The sequence below is a fragment of the Anopheles moucheti genome, chromosome 3 (genome assembly GCF_943734755.1).
Source record: "Anopheles moucheti chromosome 3, idAnoMoucSN_F20_07, whole genome shotgun sequence".
NCBI classification, from domain to species: domain Eukaryota; kingdom Metazoa; phylum Arthropoda; class Insecta; order Diptera; family Culicidae; genus Anopheles; species Anopheles moucheti.
The window spans coordinates 67,793,286-67,819,260 of NC_069141.1; the positions used below are offsets into that span (position 1 = coordinate 67,793,286).

Genomic DNA, 25,975 nt, shown 5'->3' on the forward strand with positions numbered 1-25,975 from the left:
TAAGGGTTATAAAAGGTAAGGGCATTAACCGACAAGAGTAAAAAAAGTTAATTATATTATACTACTCTAAAAGACAGAAAAAAGGAATGTAATAAAATATATCTGAAATTCAAACCTGAAAATGAGAACTTTTCGATTGATTTTCTGATAAATACTTAATACAAGTTCAGATTTTTTATATTTCTTACAACAAATACAAATAACAAATTGCAATAAATTATGTTTTATTATCTGGTTTTCTTATTAGGCCGTATGATATCATATATCATCTTTATCATATTACAATAATATTTAATGTTCTATTTTCAGGTGAAATTTTGTCGAATGGTCTCTAACTATGGAGTATTTCTCAATTAAAGTAAATAGATTGCCAATAATTTATTTGTGTTTTAAATTAAATTGATTACGAATGAATTCAATAGTTTGTAAGGTTTCCTGATACTATTCAATTTTACACTCAGTTGTTAAATTCGTAATGCAATTTTATTGCTAATGCTTCTATATTTGATATCATTCTTTAACGTAAGTTGCAGAGTTCGTGCATTGACATTATAATTGTAGTCAAAAACACAATAAACAAAACTCCGCTTAGGCTTTAAGGAAGATATAAAAATACAATCTATTGGTACAAAAAGTGTAAAATTAATTATTCTTTCATTTATTATGAGCATAAAGGAGGGTATAAACGCATCCCTTCTCGAAAGGATTGCTCGATTGTTCGATTTATTAAACTTCTCACAACTCACCGCGATCAAAGCACTAGCAGCTCTACCTGTTACATATGACCCATTTCTTCCATCATCTCCGTTTGATAGAAGCCGCCAGCTATGAAAACCGGTGTTTCTAGTTGCTTCAGTTTACATGAAAAATTCCAACACCCACCCAACCCCAAACCACCATTCGGCAGACGAATGATTAATGTTTTCTTTAAAATTTACATCAATATTTTTACTGCTCACCCGGACAGCACCCCCGTTTTTGTCTCTTCGAACGCGCGCGTTGTAGTAGATTCCTGGAAATGAAAATAAACATTTTTACCCTCAAGCTCCCGTACCAGGGGGTTTGCTTCCGTTTGTTCTGTTTTTGTTCTTTGGGTGCTGGTGCTCCGAATGCGATTGTGTGTTAACCCCGCTCGATGGTGTTAACGATGCACTTCCGGTGGAGAAAGATCTCTGCATGCGGCGTACGCGGTACTGGATGTTCCAGCTCCTGTATGTACGTACCGATCGATTTCAATCTGATATCGACGAGTCTTTACCACCCCAAACCACGGCCACTAAGCAGTATAAATATCGAATACTTCATCATCGGCCCATCAAAGTTATTATTGGTGTGCGGATCGCAGAAATTTAAACACCATAAACTGCCCGACGGTGAACACATTACGCTGCGCATCGCAAAGAACAAAAACAAATACATTGATAGCGGCCCCCGGAAACTGCCCCGATGCCCCGCCGAAGAAGAAGTTCAAGAAAACATTGATTCAACGCATCATCAAGCGGATTGATCGGTTCGATCGTTCAACACTTCCCAGCGGGGACACGAACCTGCAGGAAATCGATGCCAACACGGCATCTCATATCTGTGCGCGCTCGGGAAATGATTATTCCAAATGAAAAATCGATTTTCCCCAACACCCATTTGCTTGCGTAGAAGAAATGGCCCGAGTTTCGCAGCAAGAAGGCAAGATGGGCCCAACAAAAATATCAAAGGCTAATTAATTGTGTTGATATAAACAATAAATGGTGCGGGCCTGTGGTGCCTACCGTGCCAGGAATGGACCCGGCTGCTGGACCGTGGCTGGTTAATGTCGTTGATGCCGGTAGCAACAGGAAACAAACGAGATGAACGAGAAAGCACCACGCGCACCACCACCACCGAACTTTCATTCCATTTTCACAAAAAGCGGCGCGACGAAACTAGACGTGATTCGATGACGGCTGGATGTCCATCCTGTGCGATTGGTTTGCGCAAACCCGTTCCATCTGATCGGTTGGCAGTTGAGCAGCAGCAATAACACACTCACCAAGTAAAGAAAAAAAAAAACACCTCCCCAGGATGTTTTGTGAAGTTTGGCCGTTTGCGGGCGATGGTTTCGAAAGGGGCGCGAGGTGGCAAGGGTGGTTTACAAAGAGAAGCAAAAAAAAAAAAATTAACAACAACAAAAAAATAGAATATTACCAAACGTAATTGCACCGAACGTGACCGCTCGCGGCCGGTGGTAGTTTTCTGAGGGATAAATATTTGATTATAGACCCCGTTGCTCGACGCTAACCGAAGGTGGTCAAACAGTTGGGACTCGCGCACTCGAAGGAAAAAAAATAGTAGAAAAAAAAGCAATGGGGGCAGGTATGAGTTGGTGCAGAAGGTAAAGAAAGTAAACCCGCACGGTTTTCCCCCTCGGGTCTAGCAGCTGGGACCGATCGGCGATCCAAAATACACTTCCCGGTGGTTGGAGGATTTCGTTTCATAATTCACCAATCAATTTGCAATTAATAAATCAAACTTTAAAGTGAATATTCAATCACCACAACCCATCAGCTTCTTGGCGTAAGGGCTTCTGTGCTTGTCATTTGTAAATTGACACAACGCTGAGAACATAGAACAAAGTAGCCACTGCGTTTGAACGTTTGATTGAGTTTCGGTTTCGCTTCAGGTTTTGCGATGAACCACAACTTTCTTGTGATATTCACACACACACACTGACTGCAAGTGCAACCGGAACCGGTATCAGCGACTTAATAACTCCTTTCGGCAAGCATAATATTGGGTGCGGCGTGTAAGAAAAGGGCAGCTGTAATCAATCTCACGATTTGTCACCGGCGCGTACGTGCATGTCAAAACGATTCATAATATTTCGTAATGACATCGTGCATTATTCAACACCAGCGCTAAAGGTGCATTAATCGTTTTGGTTTTTATTTTTATGGTTGATAATTATATAATATTTCGAGGGTTAACAATATGTATTGAATATTTATACATTTTTGTTTTGGGATTTTGTACTGTAGTTTAGTGAGCTGACTGTCTCTAGAGCTGATTGATTTGGGTAAAATAATTGTCAAATCGAAATAATTTTTGTTAAACTATATTATGAAAAACCAAGATTCTCTTAAACTCCGAAACTGATGAATTCTAAAGTTTTATGACCAGCGGTTCTTGAGTTGAATAGTTTCATACATATTTGGGAATTTTAGTAAAATTTGAATCTGACGAGTGATTCTGAATCTATTTTCTGAAGATTGATGCCTCGCTAAGGATATAATTATGACAAATTTCAATGTTTTGTAGAACGAAGTACTTGAGACGATGGAATTGATTCAGATTATTGAATCAGATTGAATGTTTTTTTTAAGATTAAAATGAGTGTGTGAGTGAGTGAAAATATGTTTTAAGTATTGTGAGCTGAAGATAATTTTTTTAACAAACAGGCAAAAATTATCAATAAGATTAGTAGCTAAACTAAGATTAGCACTTCTGTGGTAAATTCATATGCAGTGGAGCGCCGATTATCCGTGCTCATCGGGACTCCACGGTTGCCGGATAATCGGATAACAAGGACAATAGACACAAATCCTATTTATGACAACATTAGCGTATAGTGTGTCATAGTTAAGGCTTTTTCTAGAGTATGATTTATTTTTCCCGCGTGTTTAATTGTTGCAAAAAAATGTGTAGTTGTTTTGTATAAGAATTTTAGCTAATTTGATCATATACAATTAGGACTTTCAATTCTTCCGTCAACGCTGTTGCCCGGAATATGTCAAATTTCCTTTCGAACTGTCATTTTCGAGCTGCACGGATCATCAGACATTCAGTTAAATGGCACCAGGATAATTGGCGCTCTACTGTATAGGCAAAGAGTTATTGAAAAAGCTTTTGTTATTATTGAATCATATTATTGAAAAATATAACAAATCATTTGAAGATCTTGAATATTTTACAAAGTATACTTAAGATTCCTGAGATTAACAACTTGCACAACATTTTAATTTATTTTACATTTTAACGGCTCGTTGCATTTATTATGAACTATAAATTGACTGAAGAGAGTACAAATTTCTGAAGGCGTTTTCCTTGTCTTTTGCCTTTTTCCGGACATGCTCGGTTACTTGTACAAGATTCATTGAGTAAAATATAACATGGAAACTGAACAGAAGTAAGATATATCAGTCATTTAAAATACGCCTTAGTATTTTAAATTCCTTATCATATCATATTTTTTCAATGGTAAAGAAATATGCATAAGGGTTCAATCATCTTCGGAATGATGAGCTTAAAATGAATCTGCATCCACAAAGCAACAATCGAATTAGTGCAAGTTACAAAAATGGTTCACAAACCATGTCGAGGTCGTGGTGCATATATTGATGCAAATGTGGCGCACTTTGCTTGATGCCGTTCGTTCGTTCGTTCCGTATCAACCCATTTTCTCACTCATTAAAACAATGAGCGGTATCGATTTAGTGGCACCGTGTACCGGGAAGAAACCTAACCCCGGTTATTGATGTGAAAATCCTTGCCAATAATTACTCCCATAACTGCATTCAGCGGGGCATAATTGCGATGCGCGATTGGTAACAGCATGCAAATAAAATGCATTTAATGAGCATCTGTTTGTTTGATCTTAGATGTGCTACAAATGATTTAAAATTGTTGTATTGATTACTTTTATATGCTCCAGCTTGCTTTGTATTATTTTTAGTTCCAATATGCACAACGATGCGTGTTACCTTAGTATACCGATTGAGAAATTGCATTCATCATTTCTTCATATGGAAATGGCATTGTCTTTTTATGACGCAGAAGCAAAAAAATCGCCACATTAAGTACTCGTCTTACACATAAAAAATGCGCTCCCCTTTTCATTGAACCCCCATCGCCCCAAACCCGCATTCCGTGCCGCACAAGAAACGCTGCGCGAAGGATCACATATGCAAGATGCGTGTATGTATTTGATTGCTTCGGTGCAGTGCGTGTGCAATGGTGTGCGATGTTTCTTTTTCTTGCCAATTTTGTGTGTGCATGTTGTACAAGTTTTTTCCACCACCCCCCATCCCATCCTTCATCACTCGCGCCACACTTTCCACGCGCTTTTCTTTCGCTTTTGCTTGGAAGTTTTCGCACGGCCAAAGCACCGCCTTCTCACCGCCGAAACCCGATTGATGGCGCGTTGCTGCTGCCTGCTGTTGTTGCCGTTGTTGCTGTTTTGTGGCTACTTTGCAAAAGCGATCCACCGTGATGGAGCGTGTGCCGTGCTCCAACCCCGTGAGCGGAAACGAGAGCATACTAACGGGATGGGATATGCCCCCTGGTATGCGATATGGCATGGTTTAATGATGGTGGGGAAATAAAGCTTCGGTGCTTAACAGGGGGTTGAAGCGATTCGCCATTGGGGCACGTTTGGGTGCGATTGGGGTGGACCTGCTTTGGCACGTTGCGCCCGCAACCGGGACAGAACGAGATGGTACCGGATCGATGGTTCTGTTTTGGGAAGGGGAAAGCGAACCATCATCATCGTCATCGTTTCCGTTCGTTTCCGGCGCAGAGAGCTACCGCTTTGTTTTGACAGCTTGGTTCTCTCCCAGGGTGGGGTGGTTTTTGGTGTGCGTGCCTTGAGAGGGGTTGTTTTTTATGGATGATTTCGCTTCAAAACCATGTGTTTGATTCAATCTACCGCGTGTCTCGCTGGTAGTAGATAAGGTAAATAAGCCAACGCAAGAGAGCGCGCGAGAGAGAGAGAGAGTGAGAGAGGCCCCGACCGCACACACACGCACAATCCCTATTTCGAGCAGTTTTTCTCTTTTTTGTTTCATCTCTAGATGATTGATATCTTTTCCATTGTTATCATTATTTATTTTGTTCATAATGAGTTTTTTTCTAAATGTCTTACTAATTTCCTTTGTTACTTTTATGTTTTATTCTTTTAATCACTAATTATAAGTTAATTACTTTTGTCTTGAATTTTTTTATTTCAGTGAAAGGCATTTTTTATATTAATCGTGCAAATTTGCATAAAACAGTTAACGAAATGGTAAGGATGAGTATAAAACATTTTGAGCTTGTATTAATACATTTCATCATCAAAGTAAGCTTCTCAAGGTTGATAGTGGTAGAGATGGGGAAAAAATCGAAAAAACATAAGTAACATATGTGAACCAATTTGCCAATCTGTACGCCGAGGTACATAACATCTAGAAGCGGTTCCAATGCTCACCAAATGCAACTACCCTTTCTAAAACTAAATCACATAATTCTCACCCTTATTGCCAGCTGCGAGAGAAATGCGCTCAGCGAGTCGTCCGCTTTCGAGCAGTCATCCCGCCGGCCTTCCCCACCGTGGCCCGTACGGCGTTGCCGGTTTCTGGTTTGTTTTTGAAGTGGGTCGCGTTGGTGTGCGTGAGCGCAGCGAGCACCACCCGACGGCGTTACGTCGTCGTCGTTGTCGTCATCATCGCGCCGAGGCCGCGCGGTTCCCTTGTGCTGTACGGCTGCACACCAATCGAGCGGCCAGCAGAATCATTTGAAATGCCGTAGCGCTCGGAGGTGTACCGAACGAGATTTTTCCGTGTTCCGCGCGCGCAATCGCAACTTCTCTCGCGTACAGCCGTGTGTGTATTACTTGAACAAGCAGCAGCAGCAGTAAACAGCTTCCCCAAACAAACATCTCCGATGCACGGGCGATGCGAGTGCAACACAGTGCAAAACCTGCTGGGAAGTGAGTTTACTGTTCCAAACCGTGCGCGGTTTTCTTTCCTGCCTTTGCGTCATCGAGCGAAGTTCTGTAACGATGTAAGTAAGGCGAGAAGGCGACACACACGAAAAAAAGCACACCTAGTCCACTTCCTTACCGGAAGTACGGGCTCATGTCTTGTGCGGTTTCGCGGTGTGCTCGACGCTCGGAAGAATGTCGTTTTGATCGTTGGACAGGGTGTGTGGGTGTGGAAGAGGCTGTCTGTAGGACGCCAAGTGACACTCGATTGTGTGCGGAAGGTCTCGAAGTGCGGGCGCGAGGAAGTGGCTGTGTTGGTGTAATAATTATTAAAACGTCATCAAAAGCAACGCGTGGTGCGTGGTGGTGGTGCGGTACGCGCGGACAAATTGTAGCCGTCTGTGTAATGTGTCTTTCCAGTACCCGGCCCCCGGTACTGATGCACTAGAAGTGAACCGTTTAAATCGCTGTTTTGCGAAGAACAGGACGCGCTGTGTGGTGTGGCGGTGGTGCGTCTGCGAACGATCTTCAGGAGTGAACAAGTTAATTTATCTTTACCTTTCTGCTAAAGCAAACAGGTGCCCGACACCCGTGTTGATCGGTGTGGTTTAATGAGGCTCAGCACACACCCGAGCCAGCGCCGATTCAGCTGGAAGAAGCATAGCGATTGAAGATAATTTAAAGGCTAACATTACCTAACGACTTGAGTGATTTTAGACAAATTAGCTCAAACCGTTCGATAGATATGTCACTTTTGTCCGCCTCCATCTTGTTGATATCGATTTGAGGGTATCGAGTGTTAAACTACACCTTTTTCTGGTAAAAAGCTATTTTTAAAAACGAGATGACTAAAATCGCTAACATTTGCCCAACACACCACTTTGTGGTGCCATAAAAAGAACAATCTCAAAATTGCACTAAACAACAACAGGCGCAACGGAACGGAACGCAGTTACGGCATTTTATTACATCCCATTTGCGTCAATAGAAGCGGCAAGCTATTCAAATTCAAGACGCTCTTCCGAAACCCCCAACGGAAAGATACATGAAAAAAAAAAATCGTCAATTAAAAACACCTCAAGTGCGTTTCAAACACCCATGTCCACTGAGCATTACGCGCATTACCGCATCTGGTGCGGATGGAGAAGAATCCCTCGAGGGAAAGGAAAAAAGGGGCCTCTCGCCCCCTTCCTCCCTGGCGCGTGATTATTTGACGAGCAAACAAATGTGACCCGAAGAACCGGAGGCCGGAAAGAAAGCGTTAGGGCACTGAATTGAAGAGAGGCACTGAATTGAAGAAGAAGAAAACAAAACAACAAAGATACACACTGCTAACACAGCGTAAGAAATCTAAAATAAGCCCCCCCACTTTGCAGTAGACGAATCGGAAACAAACGAAATAAATCGCACGGGAGATACGGAAACGAAGAATTAGGAATAAAACAAACCTCCCTCCCCCCCATCACGGGAGCAGTGGGCCACAAAATTGGAGGAAATGATGGAACCGCTTAAGCCACCGGGACGACCGCAGGCAGTGAGGAAAAGGCTCCCCCAAAACCCCGTTCCAAACCCGTACCCAATTGCCCTCACAAATGGTGTTTCTATAAGACAATTTAAGGTGCCCCGTTTTGTCAATCCAGCAGCGGTCGGTGGCGGGGCGGTGGGGGTGGTGGTGGGTTACCCTATTTGGTCTATTTCTTATTTACCTTTTCCGTATGAAGGAAAAGCCACCACGTCTGTGGTGCCGGAAAGCCGGAAAAGTGAGACATTAAAACGCGATTAACTGTCCAACGACATTTTGACAATTTTAGGTGCGTGTTACCTTCTCCGGTGCCTCAACTGCTTTTGTTTTTTTTTGTTCTCTCTCTCTCTCCACATTGGCCACCGAAAAAGACTTTAAGCAAACAGACCCCTTGGTGGGATCGGATGGGTATCGTTTTGGTGGTAACTATAATCAAATAGTGCCGCGAGCGAATGTTTGACACGGTACAGGAGAATTCATCTCACCGTTCGGTACCATAATGCTGTAACAATCTTGCAGCTAATCAATCTTTAATTGTTAAGTAAATGCTTCGGAACGACACAAAAAACCGATAAGAAGGGAACGCAGCACAAAAACATTGGGTGCGGGGAATCGTCGCAAGCACGTGGTTCTGTTGATGTATGGGTTTCGGTTTTTACGGTGAGATTTCTATTCTCACCACAGTTTGAGAGTCGTCCGTGCCGTGCGAAAAGGAATTGGGACCGAAAAAGGGATGCTGCACACATCGCAAGAGATATTGCTCCTGGCCCGATCCTGCTCGGCAAAGATGCCGGCCGTCTTGGTGCTCTCGTGCGAGGCTTGCCGAGATTACCGGAACCGACCTCCTGTGCGGCTCGGTTTGCCTTCTATTTTGCTGGGAAAAGAAATTTTCAACCTCGTACATTATTAATGGTTGTTTGATGTAAAGAAATAAAGCTATAAATATTTTATTCAACAGTGCCCTGCCGAGTCGTGCTTGGTGAATGGTGAAAAACTTTGCTATTGAAATAATTTGTTCGACAAAAAACCGAACCAAACCGCGATATAAAGTTATTAAAAAACTAAAAAAAGTGAATTTGCAACTGTACGTTCGTATGTGTGTGCGTGTGCGTGTGTGTGCAGTGAAGTGAGTGCTTATATGTGAATCTAATATTATTGCAAGTATGTGCTCCGATGTACAAAATATTACAAGAATGCATTGCAGTAGTGCAGCGTCAAGTCTAAGTGTTACGTACAAACGTTAACTTGCGTGAAAAGAGTGCAAAAAAGAGAGAAAAAAAGAGTGTGAATGTGTATTTGTGCATTCTGTACCATATCAGACGTTTAAGACGTTTAAGAAGTGTCAAGTGATAGCGAAGAGCTAGAAGCAGCGAAATTAACATCGGGTAACACACAAGCCGCACATAATAGAAAAAAACTCAATAGTGGAGCGGCAAGCAGTCGCAGCATTCCTAGCAGCCGCGATGCCATCGGACACACCTCCACCATCAGCATCGGTGTCCCATCCGTCACCAGCTTCGAGCCACGACCCGAACGATTCCGCGCACCGGAACGAACCGAACACGAACCCCGCCCGGCAGGAGCCGGACCGTTCGTCCACCGGTACGCCGGGACCCTCCGAGCAGGCCCCCCATCTGCATCCGCCCCACAACTCGTCCAGTTCCTCCTCGTCCAGCTCATCGTCGTCCACGTCCAGCACGTCCTCCTCGCTGTCGTCACTGTCGCTGAAGCGTGCGCTGGTACCGGAGGAACACCCGGCGAAACCATCGCCACCACCTTCCCCCCTCACGATGGACCATCATCTGCAGGCACACAAGGCGGCCCGTACGGCCGCGAGTCCTGGGGCCCGCAGCCAGCAACAGCAATCCGGCCCGAGCACAACCGGTGCCGGCGGGGGGCAACAGTTCTGTCTGCGCTGGAACAACTACCAAACGAACCTGACGAGCGTGTTCGATCAGCTGCTGCAGAGCGAATCGTTCGTGGACGTTACACTGGCGTGCGATGGGCAATCGATGAAGGCCCACAAGATGGTGCTGTCCGCGTGCAGTCCCTACTTCCAGACGCTGTTCTTCGACAATCCCTGCCAGCACCCGATCGTGATCATGCGCGACGTTAGCTGGGCCGAGCTGAAGGCGATCGTGGAGTTCATGTACAAGGGTGAGATCAACGTGAGCCAGGATCAGATCGGACCGCTGCTGAAGGTGGCGGAGATGCTGAAGATACGCGGGCTTGCCGATGTGAGTGGCGATGCGGGCGAGTCCGGCGGGCGGGATCGTTCCGAGCGTGACGGGGTCGAAAGCCGTGGCCCGGAGGACTTGGATCGGGAGGATCAGAAGCTCCTAAATCCGCTTGCGATCGTGCATAGCTCGCTGTTGGCCAACGGTGCCGGCAGTGTAAGCACGGGAACGGGCGGATCTGGAGCAGGGTCCGGTCCGGGTGGCAATGGATCGGGGTCCGGTGGAAATGGGTCCGGAAGTTCCGGGAACAGTACGGCGACCAGTGGCAGTGCAGCGGCGGCAGCAGCAGCGGCCGCGGCCGCAGCCAAGAAACAGCGATCGGGCCGTGATCGCGACACGACCAAAGATCACCGGATGGATGCGCGCATGAGCGAGTTCGCACGTGACCTGTCCCGGGACCCGCACATATCGTCGCGCGACATCAGCAGTGTGGCGGCGGCAGCGGCGGCCGCCGCGGCAGCTGCCGGGCTGGCGGCCGGTGAGTGGCCGCTCGGTGCGGCCGGTTTGGAGGCGGCGGCAGCGGCCGCCGTGCAAGCCTCCACGCCGAAGAGTGCCCGCAAGCGACGGTGGCCGTCCGGCGATCGTAGCAGCATCGGAAGCCCGGCCGACAGTACGCCCGATCAGCTCGAGGTGCCGTCCCCGATTCCGCCCACACCGTCCAACATTGCGCAGTCGAGCGGTGGTGCGGCGAACAATCCGCTCGCTTCGTTCCCGCTGCCACCGGCACTCGATTCGGCCGCCATGGCCATGTCATCGCTGTCATCGTCCATCGCCAACCATCCGGACGACATGGAGATCAAGCCGGGCATCGCTGAGATGATTCGCGAGGAAGAAAGGGTAAGTGTTCACATCAAGTTTAAAGTAGTAACATCTTGGCCGTTTTTAAATGATCCAACTCAGAATTCCTCAACCCCTCGTAAACTTCCTGAGGGGAAAAGAAAGAGTAGTAAATGTACTTGTTTCATAACCGGAATAATATAGACCTCGCGACCTCGCATTGGCCATCGATTGCGAATATTGCCCCGGTGCGAGTAGAATTTATTCGCCCTCACCCACTACATACCGGGGCAGAACTAAATTCCACCGAAGCACTTACGTGGGGAGGAGGGTGCGATGGTAACTAGCTCAAGCATTCCATGTCCCGACCATTTAACTTATGATAGTCGTCGGCGGCGGGCCACAATATGTAGCCGCGATGAAAAGTACCATTAGAAAACCTTCCTGTGGTCCGTTTCCTTCCCACGTTGCAGAATGTTGCAGTGGAGTCGGTTTCCCCCCGCGTGTTTTACACCATCCGGTCCTATTTCTGGCACGGTTCTTGAGGCTATATTTCATTTAAAAATAGCAACCACCGTGCTAAGTGTCTTTCTCCCTCGTTTTCTGGGCTGGAAGGTATGCTTTGTTGGCGGATGCACTTGGGAATTGTGGTTCTGTGCACGCGCACGGTGAAGCGCAGGGACCGATCGATGAGGTTTTGTGCATGGACAAACATTTGATTTGATTAATTCCTAAATGCGCATAGTCCGAATGGTCACTGGGTCTGTATTACGAGACTCCATCTCCTTGAGACTCGTCTAATCTCTAATTCTCTTCTTCTAATTATAAGAATAGAGCAAATGTCTAAATTATTATAATCTTTGTACCAGTTCGCATCTTTACGGGTTCCTGCGAGCTACTTTCAAAAGCGATTATTAGTGAAGAATTCCAAAATTCCTTGCGCTAGGTTCCATTCATCCCATAACATATGTTCTTCTGGGGGATTTTTTTTTAAACAAAAGGGATTAAAGTTCCGTCCAAAAAAAAAAACATCGGTTGAAAGCAGAGATGGGAAACTAAAAGCAGAGTGGGTTTTTCGCTCTTGAGCAGTTGGGCAGCAGTGTGTTTCCCCAGCAAGGCGAAAGGGGAAATTAAATATATATTATATTAGTTCTGTGTGTGCGTTTTTTTTCTTCGCCCATTCCCCATTTTTCAAAACACGGCTACCCTTTTACCATCGCGATCGTGAAAGTGAAACGGAACCGAAAACACTCACGTTCGGCGAGGAGAGCACCATTCGAGTGGAACTTACTGACAAGCGACAACAGCAGCAACAACAACACCCACGACCCACAATGACGCTCGGTGGACCAATATCAATAACGTCTTATGCATGCTCCTTTACGCTCTGCCCCCTCTAACCGCGCATGGTGGTGGCGAAGAAGTTCCGCGGAGTGCCGCACGCACATTAAAATAAATAAAATGTGTACATTTTTACTTTGCCGCTTTGCCCCGTGCCCCGTGCCCGCCCTGGACCTCGTAAAGAATCGCAAAAATAATAACACTAATATAAATATGCGTCGCCGTTCCCCGAGGCGCACTGTCTTGCGATGCCGGCATGGCCTTTCGGTACATTCGTGGCGCACGCGGCCTGGAGAAGAAGCGCATGGCGAGATGAGCCCGCCGGGCGGGTTTTGGTAAAGAGAGACACTTTGGCGAATAGCAAATGAATACAGCACGGCACAGGGTGATGTGGGATGAAGTTGTGTTCCACTTTGAAATGCAAGACAACGCAAATTTATGATCAAAAGCGATCAGACAGAGAAGTTCCCTTATCGCAACTAGACGAAGAGATAAAGTTAATCCGGAGCTATTACAGCGCTGCCTATTTATGATGTTGATTGGCCAATATTTTGTACAAAATAGTGTCACTAAAATGATATTAATTTAAACAAAAATTATTGCTTTCCGGTATGCTTTACTTGATGTGAATATACGCACTACTTAATTGCTGTTTTCCTGTTTTTCCTTCAGCCAACTTAAAGCTTATTTTAAAGTATTGATGGGATTTTTTTTCCCCGATCCACCCTGTACCCGAGGGCTCCAAGCAAAACGAACCCAAAATCCACAAATAGAACCCAATTCTTTCGTAATGTATCGGAGGCAACGTCGGGCAATCCGGCACGGGAAGTTGTTTGGGGGGGTTTTTGTTTGCGCTCTTGAAAAAACAAAAACCCAGCAAGAGAGAGAAAGAGAGGGAAAGAGAGAGACGAAAAAAAAAGATGCAAACGATCGGTCGATGCTGGAGCGGCGCTGGAAGTGCGCTCGTTAAAGCAGCGGTAAGGGTAGAAAGATGGTGGAGATATAATGGGGGTGGCGGGATCGAGTCTAAAACTTTCAGCTGCCAGGGGGTGTTTCCGGGGGGAGGGATGGGGGGGGAGGGGGCGATCCAACTGCTCGTTCTACGCTGTGCGACGATAAAAATATATAAATTATAATTTATTAATAAGAAAAAACCGGCGCTCGTTCCGTTTTCTGCCGTTCTGAGAGCGGGAATTGGCAGAGTGCGCTCCAGAATCTTACAACCGAACGGGGGTTGGTTTTGTGGCGAAGACAGAGAAAGAGAGTAAGAGAGCGAGAAGGAAAGAGAACGTGTGTGTGTGGGTAGGTTCGGGTAAGGGGGACCGGTTGGTTCGATGGGGTGTAATAAAATGTATGATGTTATTAATGAAAATGCCTACGAAAGTAAGTGCTCTTATGCTGTTTTCTTGTTTCCTGTTCCACTGTTCTTCACGGATATGTTTATTTCTATCGCTCGATAGCGATGCGACTCTATCTCTTTCGGGGCGCTTTCGTCGCCTACTGCTTCACGCTTCCACTTCCACCTGCCTTTCAACTTCATTTATTACACTTATATGATTCTCCTCGCTTTTTTCTTTTCCTTCACTGCTGTTCCCATCTCCTTCGCACAGTTAAGTACACAGAAAGTCGTTTCTTGCGTTTACCCCTTTTTTTGTTTGCTGCTGTTCATACCCCTTGTGCATTCGCCAGCCATCCCGGCGGGTCGACTGTCAATATGTATATATATGTATACAAATATATATGTATATGCTTCGTAACATACTTTCTGTGTCAAGATCTAGATCTGCTGATGAGTATCGAGCCACGGCGCGCAGCGCAACGACGCGCAACGCGGCAAAACGCACCACGGTGCAATGGGCCATCAGGCAACCGAAGGAGAGTAAAATAAAAGGAAAAATGAATCCATAACGGGGGGATGGTGGGTGGAGGCGACCGTTTTTCCTTTATTTTTATTTGTCCCCCCCCCCCCCCCCCCCCGCACACCCACACCCCCGGGGGCAGGCATGCGACAAGTGAAAATTATTGTTCGCGAGTGACAACAAAAAAGGGCACACACTTGGATGGAAGGAAAAATGTTTACCATACCGGCAATGACAGCGTGTAGCCACCACCGGTCCGGATGTGCGTATTGTGACGCCAGCCCCTACACAGCAATAACGTGCATTAGCACGCATCGTTTCGTTCGCACGCCGGTAACGATCGTATTTTATATTTTATATAAATTGTATCTCGCGATTGAAGCTCGCTTTACGCTGTTTAGTTTCGCTGTTTGTTTTTGTTTTTGTGGCTTTCTTTGTGACCTTTTTTTTTCTCCCCCCCTTCAAGATGTCATTAGGCGATAGGGGCGCAATGGCGAGAAAAATGTGCCCGGCCGACATTTAATTTGTCTCTTCATTGTGTCGCTTACCGGGCGCAAAAATGTTGTGCACCCACCGAGTGTCGCTTAAACGCTAATGTGCCGAATTATGTGGGAATCGGAACGAGTTAAATGATGCAGTGTATGGTTTTGAAGCTTTTCTTGCGATGTGCGCATGTAAATAGTGGGTTTGGTAAATTAATTTCCCAATTTAAAGGGAACCGTTGAAGGCGCAAAAATTTCCCAAAAGGCGCAAAAATAGCGAGCTAGAATTTATTAAACTTTCCGTGCGTGTTGTTTTGCCGATCGATCGCACACGCGAAAGCCACTGTTGTTGATGCGCCAGACAGCCTCCGTTTGCTCAGCTGACAAACCATTACAAAGCGAAAAAGTATAAAATATTTCAACCAACATTACAATAACAATATTGCGATATCGGGTTTTTGCGTCTGGTCTGCTAGATTCTTGGAAAGCAGCAACCAAAAACAAAAAAAAAAAACACGAAAACAAAGAATGGTGTCACAAGAAAACTGTACCCACTGTCTGCCTAAATATTGACGCATCGCGTGGTATTGTTTGTTCAGATTTGAAAACCCCTCTCTCTCATGTACCAGAGGCAGAGACGAAACATATTTTATTCTGCACCCGAGGTGTGAGTGTGGTTTTATTATTTTTTTTTTGTACTTCAACATCTTCGGGCCATGCAACAGGTGAAACGGGCCATACGATGGCGAAACGCCCCGAAAAAAAAAAAAACACCGGCGAAGGTCAATGAAATACACCGCACACATTTATCAATGCGTCGATGGTGGTGGTGCCCTGGGGTGGGAATGGGGCTGCGATGTAATTGAACATAATTCGTAGATAAGATAAAATAATTGAACAACTTTACTTTTCGACGCTGACCGTTGTCCCGCGCCGACCGAGTTTCCGCAACCCGCAGCGTGCACTCGTTTGAAGTGGTTTCAATTTTATTAACCATGGGTATATAATAAATGTTTGGAGTACACCATTTTGGTGGAGTTTTATTTGGCCCGTGTTTGCACCCTCTCGGTTACATTCGTTTCCCAGGGTTTTCTGTTGTTATGTGTCGCGAGCAACAGGTTTATTAGCACACGAACCTTCGAGAAAATCGCGGATGAATATACGCTGCCGGTATTGGGAGTGTAGCGTATTGCAGTGCTCAAACCTGGTGCCTTATCAAACGTTGTAAAATTATTGCCCATGGTGCTATTAGCCGCGGTGACATTGTAATGCTAAACCTGGGAATAAATATATTATATCAATGCTCAAAACCAACCACCCGAGGACAATGCACGTGTGCTTCAAACCATTCTCAAAAAAAACAAATAATAAGACAAATAAATGGATCCTCAAATAAAATATCACCATCAACTCCATGGTGCTTCCCTATCGTAAACCTGCCAAAAAAAAAATGCCAACTCCATGCCTGTACGAATGTGTAAGTGTGTGTGCGGTCGGTGGTATAGAAGTGTATAAAAATTTGATAAGCGACAATTAAATTCCATTCTTTAATCAATTTATTTTTTACGATCTGTTTGTTGTTCGCTGGCTAGACGAAGATGAGTTGGTGCTATAAACGCACACGTTTACCACTTATGGTAAAGGAACTACTACCCTACTGCACAGCAATTGATTCCAGCAGACAAATGACGTCTTTTTAATCACCAACCCCGCCAGTGGAAAAGGTTTTTTCGGCACTTCGGAAGGGCTGTGGACGATGAAGCGCGCGGGCTCGGTTGCGCAAGTTACGCTTGTTACGCTGGGCGAGATGAGGTGAATGGTGATCGCGTGATAGGATGGGATTGAATGGGTTGTAAACTGTGTTCCAATAAATGGTAAATTATCGATCATACCGCTTTTTGCGACTGATAGGGAAATCGTGGGAGAATTGTGATAGGAACTTAGGTAAGGAGTCTGGTGTTCGATAACCATTTTATGTATGTTATTATTTAGATAAATTAAGTATTTGCAGTGTGACTTATAGAACTTTTTTTAATTATATTTTATAATTCTACAACTATTTTAACAAAATTACTTACCCTTCTTAAATAATCTACGTGCAGTTATGCAAATTTCTTCTGCATTTTGATGACTTTTGCGAGTCGCGCAAAAAGAGGACTCAAATTTTAATAATTCTATCAAAATAATGTTGTAACTATTTGACCAAAACTAACCGCTTTAGATTTCTTTCTCAAGAAAAAAAGTCATACATTTCATTTTTTAGCAGTCGCACTTATCTCATACCATTTAATCAGAAGCACATATGCCGACGGCTTTTTACCGCCGGGTTGTTATAACTAAAAAGTATAGATTTTCTTTTTTATACCATAGACATTGTGAATGAATATTTACGTTGAGTCCTTTACATTTTGCTCTGTCACGGTGATTATTTTAAATAATCTTGCGCCTGTCTAATCTCAACACGCGTAAAGCAGTAGTTCTGTTTAATGAAAGTTTATTTGGTATGCAAAACAAAAAACAGAAATCGATTTTTATTTACATTTTTTTCTCTCTCTCTAGCGCTGTAATAATATGCAATGCAGCCATTATAAGTTGATTGTACAAAAGCGATACGTGAGTCGCTTTTAAAGAAACCGCAACGAACGCCTTATGCTTATCAGTAATGAGTTATTTTTCTGTCACTGAGTTCTATCACCTTTTTTTGTTTTACACAACACTTCAACCCCGTTCGGCTGCGTTCGAGTTGGGTTCAATTAGTGCTTCTTGCTGACGATAGTAAAAACACATCGGCACATTGAGAAATGCGAAATTAATTTCCGTTTATCAGGCGCATTTTTTTTTTTGGTACAACCCTTAATTCTTATTCATAATAACAAAAACCGATCAGCTTCCATCCGGAGATTAGCTCCGGTAAAAGTGGGAGGTCAGTTCTGGGGGAGGTCAGTTATGCTGATAATCAGCAGACGGCAACGGGCATGATAAGTTTAAGGAAAACTTAAACAACCGACTTGATTAAATCCAAATGTGAACAAACATTCTAAAATTACATAGAAAAAATACAACTTTTGATTAGTTGTTTTACATCCGATTGCTTGGATTAGTTGCTTGGTGTGTCTGGCTGCGTGATGCACCTCAATCAACATTACGCTGGGCGAACGGATAGTCGAGGTAGGTTTTTGTCTTTTGGCAAACTAAACCACAAACCTCAGCCTGAGCGTCTAATCGTAGCGGTAATTATTGACCAGCCGTACGTACGGTGCACGGAGTGTAATGGATTACCGCAAGACCGCATTGTCTATATTTGGAAACGCGTCCGTCCAAGTGCAGTCGAAGTGAGTTCGATCGCGTTGCGAAGGTTTTGTACTAATGGTTTTGTATGAATCATTAATATCGTCCACGGGGTTCGCGGGGTTCGCATTCTAAGCATTAATTTCTGAATAAACTAAACAACCGAAGGAACCTCGTTGCAAAACGAGTTCCCTTTCCTTTCCCCCTCCCCCTCGCGGGCAGGGTCTGTACCCTTGGTGCATTTAATGGCGAATCGGATTGGTGCTCGAAAATGATCATTTGTGTTAATTTTTCCCCAACCGTTTTTGTTTTACGAACCTTCTCCATGGTCGTTCCCGGTCAAGGAGCAATGGCGATTGCTTGCGCAATCGTGGGTTTTAGAGGAGAGGAGAAGGCTTACCAATATTACCGCACAAGGAAAAAGGCTGGTCGGTGATTCATTCGCAACAGTTGCATTACTATATTGCGCGGATTCTTTCTTTCAATCAGGTTAGGGAAAAAGATCCAAATTTTGTGGCGTAAATTTCATAACTTTACTAACATTAGTTCGACCTTTAATTTAGGCTGAAAAATGGCCAATTTGTTGTATAATTAGTTACAATTTTATAGACAAGCCCATAATGCCTCATAGAAGTCCAGGTTTTTATTGAAGAAAAGCTCAAGAAATCAGTTTTCATAATTTTCTCTTAATCCACTCGAGATGTTTGGAAAAATCAGGAAAAATGCGAAGGAAAGCTTGATGCAATTTGTGACCAAACGTTAGCTTCAAACGGTCTAGCTGTTGACAATCGATATTTAAATTTAGTGTTTGGCTGAACGAGAATTTAAATACTCCAAATCCACATTAGAATTTTTGTGGCCTTCAGTTTTGGGTTGGGATACCGCTTTTACAGCTTTTTTGAGCTTTGGCACCAGCGATCGTTTTCGCACAGTATTGTCATATTAGAGCCTCATTCGGAGTCATCACCCATCTAAGTAGTGAGTCGATATGATTCCGTTTAAAAAAAAATGAATAAAAGTAAATTACCTTTACTCAATCTTTTACTCGGAACTAGACATTATTCTAACTTTCATTCTACAAAGAAACCACAATATTGCGCCGATTCGAATGAATATTGACGTTTAAAGGGTATTTTTACACGATGACTGTAATTTATGGCATCATACCACGAAGCAGTTACTAATTGTTTCCATACCACTGTCGTCGTAATGAATCCACCCAAGATGTGATGGCAGGGGTGTGGTACAGCATTGGGCGGTAAAATAATTAGTTTTATACATATACAAATTGTGTGTAGTACAGGCCGAACCTTCACCGTAGACGATAGTGGCGCAAGCCACATTACGACGTTGTTAGTCTGAAAAGCGAAAACAAAAACACACACACCAACCACAAAAACCCATATCAACAAAACGGGGCAGAGCATTCGCAGTGCAAAAAAACATAAATAAAGCTGCAAAAATAATAATTGTGAGCAGGAGGAAGGTGCATCTAGCTGCTGCACTGTGTGGGTGAGTGTGGCAGGCTGCGGGTCGAAGATGAGACATCAGCGTGGAAGTGGAAGGCTATCAGGCGTAAGAACAAACCCGACCCGTTCGCATTCGATTGCTAACCATCAATGTGCACAATAAAAGCTGATAATCACGCTTGCACCGGGCGGTACAAGTCAATTCGCGGGAAAAACGGCTCAGCCCCTAGCGCCGATAGCAACCCCCGGCGCTCCGCCTAACCGTGTGCCGAGAGGCCACATATGCACCTGCAGCACGAGTTGCGATCTGGGCGCAGGCAGCAAGAAGAACAATAACTGCATTATTCAAATACCGACCACTATTCGTCCAGTGGGCGGGTGGTGGTGGTGGTGGATAAGTTTTCTCCTATTACTAATTCTGCGCCTCTCTTTTATGTGTGTAAGTAAATGGGGGGTTTTTGTGTATTGTTTGTTGCCGTTGTACCATTTTTCCCTTTTCGTCCCCTAAAACGCTCCCATTCGTCGGGGTGCTGGCGTACGTTCTTTTGCAATTACCGCATCAAAACCTCAATGCGCCCATTACACCTTCACTGGAACCTTCACTCGGCCAGGTCCTGGGATGGGAAACAGGGGGCAGGGAGGGCGGGAAGGGTGGTTCGTTTGTGTGCACGCGCGCATTTCTGTCCAGTGTACGTAATAAAGCGCTTAGTTGTAAACAAAATTAATACTTTATTATTAATAATAACACATGCTCTCGCCGTATGTGACTACGTGAGCAAACCAGATCGCGCAATAATAAATACGATCGAGCGAGGTGATTACGTCGTTTTGCGGATGGAAACGAACAAACGAGCGTGAGAGCGCGTGAGTGGGAACGGGGGAATGGTGGTCAGAGTTCGGGTGCACTTTGCACACATTGTGTATGTGCAATTGCCATTGTGCAGAGCCCCGAGCTGCAATCGAATGTTCATTTATTACCACTTTTTTTTTCTCTCTCTTGTGTTCTTTATTTTGTTGTTGTACGGTTGGCACAATCATTTGGTTGCGCTTTGTGTGTATATATCTGCACCACCACCACCATCCCCCACTCCCTTTGGCTTCTGATTTTCCACCGGTCGTTTGCTATAGACCAAACATCAAACACACGGCACACGAGGCCACAAGCTTGCCACTTTGATTCATTATAATAAAGGCAGCTCTTTCTCTCCCTCTCCTCTTCTCTCTCTATTTCTGCTGAACATCACGTGTCGTCACGTGGTAATTGTTAAAGCAATTCCTGGAAGAAAGAACCATTTCCCTTCCCGGGCTGCAACCAATGGGGAAAACACCCCGAAAGAAACTTGCACTTGCCGTTCGACATGTTTTGACCAGCGATCAGCAGCCGGGGTATGGAAACCTTCAAAACGGCACGTCCCAGTGCTGTCCTCATCCGACGACAGCTTCTTATTGGAACGATGTCACGAATTTGGGGTGGCATTACAGTGGCGGCTGTGTAATCACAAGGAACAACTATATCATGTTGAAAGTTTTCCCGCAAACTTTCAGCTGTAAGTTCCGCACAAAAAAAAGGAAACATCGACGGGGTTGGCAGTGCATTCTAGCTAGACCGTTTTAGTCACGTTAAATCGTCGGCCCGGTCTTGACATTGATTTGCTTGTGTCAATGTAATGCCTTTACGTAACGCTGATTATATGGCCGCCAGTTGGCTAAAACCGACAGTGTAGTATTTTTGTTTTAATTTTTATTTTCACCGTTGCATCAGCATGCGGTGCAATCGCCAGGGTTTGGCATTGCAGGGTTGGCAGGGCTTATTATTGGCCGTGTGTGCATGTGCATGCCTGTGTGCGGCTCTGTCAGGTCGGGAAGGTTAGGGGTCGGTTTCGGAGACATTCAGCTGTTTTGCAAATCAAATGAGCTGATTTATATTGCATGGAGTCGTTTAATATTTGATTATTTAAACAAAAAGCTACGTTCAATGTATAATTCGTATCGCATCGCGGTTGTTCGTTTGGTTTTTGACGTTTCATGTCTATGACATCAATGATTATTAGTAGGCTGTGGCTGTACAGGGTGTACAGTGTTGTACTTAATGAATGTTTTGAGAAGACTTATTTATATCTAAACTCAAACTTAAAAAAGAATCAATAATTTTAATGATTATTTTTTTCTAATTATTTTAGAAAAGTTTATTGATTTTTCAACGATAATGCTAATATATTTATGATTTTAATGCGATACTCTCTGATTTCTTGCGCATTAAATAAAAGAACACGTGATTTTGCCTGGAGTTGATGTCGCTGTGTGTGCACTCTGGTTTTATTTCCGTCTGTCACTGAACTGTCAAATTTTAGCTTGACTGACAGTTATGTTACGTTTACGTTTATATGCTATGTTTGGTTGCTGGAGTTAACCGCTACAATTTCTTTAAGATTAATAAAATTTTAAACAATAGAATGCTAATTTAACTTGTTTTGTCTGTTATGTGCAATAATTCTAGCAAGAGAAGCTTAAAACTAAAAATCTGAACTCCCTGGAAATTCATGATTCTTTGACGCTTCATGAAACTTTGAGGTTCGAACAATCTCTGAAGATTTATTGATCTTCAGATCTTTGAATCTTCATTCTTATTCATGAAGCTGAATCAGATTCACTCAACACCAACTGTTTGAATTCTTTGTATTAATGTCATCTAGTGTAGTGTGTTTCTTTGGCTTTTCTGTAAATTTCCTACCAAACATGCGGCGAAAAGTGACATTGCATTTGCCGCGCCATGTTTCTTCCCCGTCAATGAAAACCCGGGAAAACTAGGCCCTCCCCCCCGTAAGGTGTACCCACTTCCAAACGATTCACCGACCATTTTTGTATCACACAAACGTACCCGTGAAGCCGAAAAGGGGAAAATCGATTTTTAATGAGCCATGAACATGCTACTTCCAGCTGGTGTGTGAGGTTTCCCAACCAGTGCAGTCACCCTTCTCTCGGGGTGCAGTCAGCACACACACGCGCGCGAGTCCCGTGTGCCCAATCTTGCCCATAATCCTTTGACTTTATGTACAATGTTCCTCGCCGCGTTACACTTGCATCGCGCGCAACCAGCAAAACCGGGAAGAGAAAATTAACTCGCAACCATCTCGCCGGCCGGCAAAGGTGTCGCTGGGACTGCAGGAAGTTGCTATAGACTGTCGTCCGTCGTGATGGTCGTGGATTTTCATTCACGGGGTGTTTGCAATTTTCCATGGGGCTTACGGGACATACTGTGTCGATGGACTGGAGCACACAATCCGCTTGCACGATCATATTTATTTGTATTGAATTTTATCTAACAAATTAATGAGGAGAAATATCGGTCCGCTTTTGCAACGTGCTTCCCGCGGACGGTCGCACGGCAAGTTAAGCGGCTTCGGTACGAGCCCGAAAGCCCGGGCGCGTAAAGTGTGCGGTAAATAATTATGCAAATGTTGTACATTTTTGCGCAACAACGTTGCTCATTCGGAACGTTTACCGGCCGGAGCGGAGATTTGATGCAGGATTCAGGAAAGGCTTGCCCCAGGAATCGGAACGTACCGGACCGTGGCAACCCCGGTGTGGCCGTTTTTCTGGACGAGCAAGTTACGGAGGCTTTACATGCGGCCGTGTACAGTCAGCATCCAATGCAGGAAAAAAAGGATGCACCCGTGATCGAACGTTTCGCGTGTCTGGTGCGACGATGTCTAAATAAGTCTACCGTCAGCATTTTCCTCGTTCGATTGCTGGTGTTCTCTCATGTTTATAAAATCTCACGTTGTATTTGTGTGTGTGTTTTTTTGTGTTTGGGCGGGAAATCTCTTCGCCGCCATTCTTGGAACTCCGACACCGGTATGTATCCCTTCCGTACCAGCATCGCTCCGGTGTGCTTGTGCTTGTGTGAGAGCTTTTCCGAGTGCACACGAAAACACGATGATGGTGATGACGCTGACTTCGGACCACCCCAACGCTGACCATAATAAAGTTCGGCTAGGGCACGGAATTTTCCCGCCACTTTTCGCCATCCAAAAAGCCAACAACCGGCTGTGTGCGGCACACCCCTTCACCCTTCCCGTCATCGATTTTGTGCTGCCGGTGGAGCCGACCAACATTGGCCGACATAAATTGTGCAGGATTAGTACATAAAAGATTCACGGTGTGTGCCGCCTGAAGCGTGCTGGCGCCCTGGTGTGCGTGTGTTCGCAATTCGGTGCTGGCTGTGTGCGGCAAAGCCACGTGGCTGTGTGTGGAGCTACTTGCGTCCTTCTATTTTACACGCCACACAACCGAAGCGCATGCTGAAATGTTTATGAAGGCAATGCTTTCCCTATACCTATTGCAGTAGGCGATGGATGTGTGTAGTGTGTTTGGGTTTTGTGTAAAAAACTGTGTAAAACGCGAACATGTTGCAAGCAATGCATTAGGAATACACACAACAAAGTTATGAAAAATCGCCTTCATACGATACAATGTACAATGTCCGTCGGTTAAAAGTAATAAATTTTTCAACGTAAAATCGCACATATTACAAGAAGAATACGAAATATTTCGATAAAAATACAATATTTCAATAAAGTAAATGCTTCACGCAAAGGAATGATTAAGCATACTAGATTGAATACTCCAGCAAGTCGAAAAAAACACCTCAACTCACAACAAAATAGCCTTCCGCATGTGAACCGTATTCGGAATCGAAATCAAAAACCAGAGTACCATCGAGTACCGGAATCGGAGCACCGCAAAAATTGCGAAACCGAGAAGGTTAGATTGAAATTACTATTTGGATACTGTGCATAATGTATAAAATATTATCCTTTACCACCGCCACCACCACCCTTTCCCCCACACCTCCCCCTTACCGGGGGGTGGAGGTTGGAGTCGTGTGGCGTACGATCGTAGCCGGCCCGGCGTGGCAGAGTTCGAGCAATAAAATATTCATACTATTTGCTACCGGTGCTCTCCAAACCCCGTCGGATTCGGGCTTAGGGTATCGTTAACGTATCACTGGGTCGCCCCGTCGCTAGGGCGTGATGGGTGGTGGGCTAGTGTGGGGTTTTGGAACCACTCCAAACGGCTCCATCCTCGTTTTCTTGGTTTTCCATTTCTCGAGCGTCGCGTGCGTGCACGGGGAAAAAATGGAGAATCCTCCGGATGTGAGCTTCGGCAGTTTCGGATATTTACGCCCGTTCGCCGAAACGGTCGGGGGAAAATCAGGGTCACTGATCGCGGGGGGAGGGGGTTTGTAAAGGGTAGTAAATGCATAAAGTTGCAATGTTGCACCGAACCCTTCCACCAACGGTGGGTGTTGCAGTTTGTATGTTTCATTTTGCAAAATCGACTACTAAACGAGATCGTCTAATCCAGTTCGGACGGAACGCCAATACGCCAATAGCTGTGACCCCATTTGTAATGTGCATCTTGGTGGAGAAAAAACAAAAATTCCAACCACACCATTTCAGCGGACCAGCGAAAGGATCTGGTGCGCGTTTTGTTGAAGCATGGAAAATGATTGACGTTAAATTAACCAATAATTCATCACTTTCGTCCTTCGCGGCCGCTTTTGCCATTTTTAATAATTCATACACTCGGTGTGAATAATTTGAAAGACGTTTCTCCCGCGTGTTGGAGACGTTCCGAAGTGTGGAGTAGCAGCACTCTGGTAGCAGACCTAATTCAGCCCCGAGTGCAGTGTGGAATCGATTCAATGTTGTCGGTTTGATATCCTTCCGTGAGCGTTACTTTATAAAATTTGACCTCCTTTTTTCGCAGTATCCGGCCGGTTGAAGGTCCTTCTGAGTCTCACCATCTCTAGCCAAGCAGCAAAAGGGGAGCGAGAGAAAAAAAGAAACACATCACCCTTCGTCCTTCCGGGTTGAGGCCTTTATTCGCAACCAGAAAATACATCTTCACTGACAGTATGCGCGCTGGCGAGATTCGTTAAACATTGATGGTGGTGTAATATTTATGTTGCTCCTGCATTCTTCTGCCACGGTAGCGGAAGCGATAGTCCCCCTCCCATCACCTGCCCAAGCCGCTGAGTTCTTCGCTGAATATAAGCTTCATTCCGCAGCTGGTCGTCGCAATTGGTACCAAAGTCACCAAAAGCATTCGGGCGGCAGTCGGGGGAAACAAAATCTAAGCAACCTGAAGTGTTTTCCGGCAAAACTTTCAACCATTCCGCGTCTCGCGCGCCTCCATCAGCGCATGGTGGCGAATTGACATTAAAAAAGAAACTCCTTTTCATGCATACATATAGCGCGGTAAGCGCAGCTGAACCTACACCAC

At 44.8% G+C, this 25,975-nt stretch overlaps 1 protein-coding gene across 2 annotated transcripts in view; it reads left to right on the forward strand.

Annotated features, from left to right (window-relative positions):
- The first annotated feature begins 9,220 nt into the window (after positions 1-9,220).
- LOC128305537 (protein bric-a-brac 1-like) overlaps positions 9,221-25,975 on the forward strand; it is a 141,833-nt gene continuing 125,078 nt past the window's right edge. For both annotated transcript variants that reach the window (XR_008287465.1, XM_053043029.1), the window contains exon 1: positions 9,221-11,308. Coding sequence is in view for 1 of the 2 variants with exons in the window: in XM_053043029.1 (XP_052898989.1) it covers positions 9,698-11,308 (1,611 nt within the window). In the remaining variant the exon portion in view is untranslated. The remainder of the gene's footprint in view (positions 11,309-25,975) is intronic.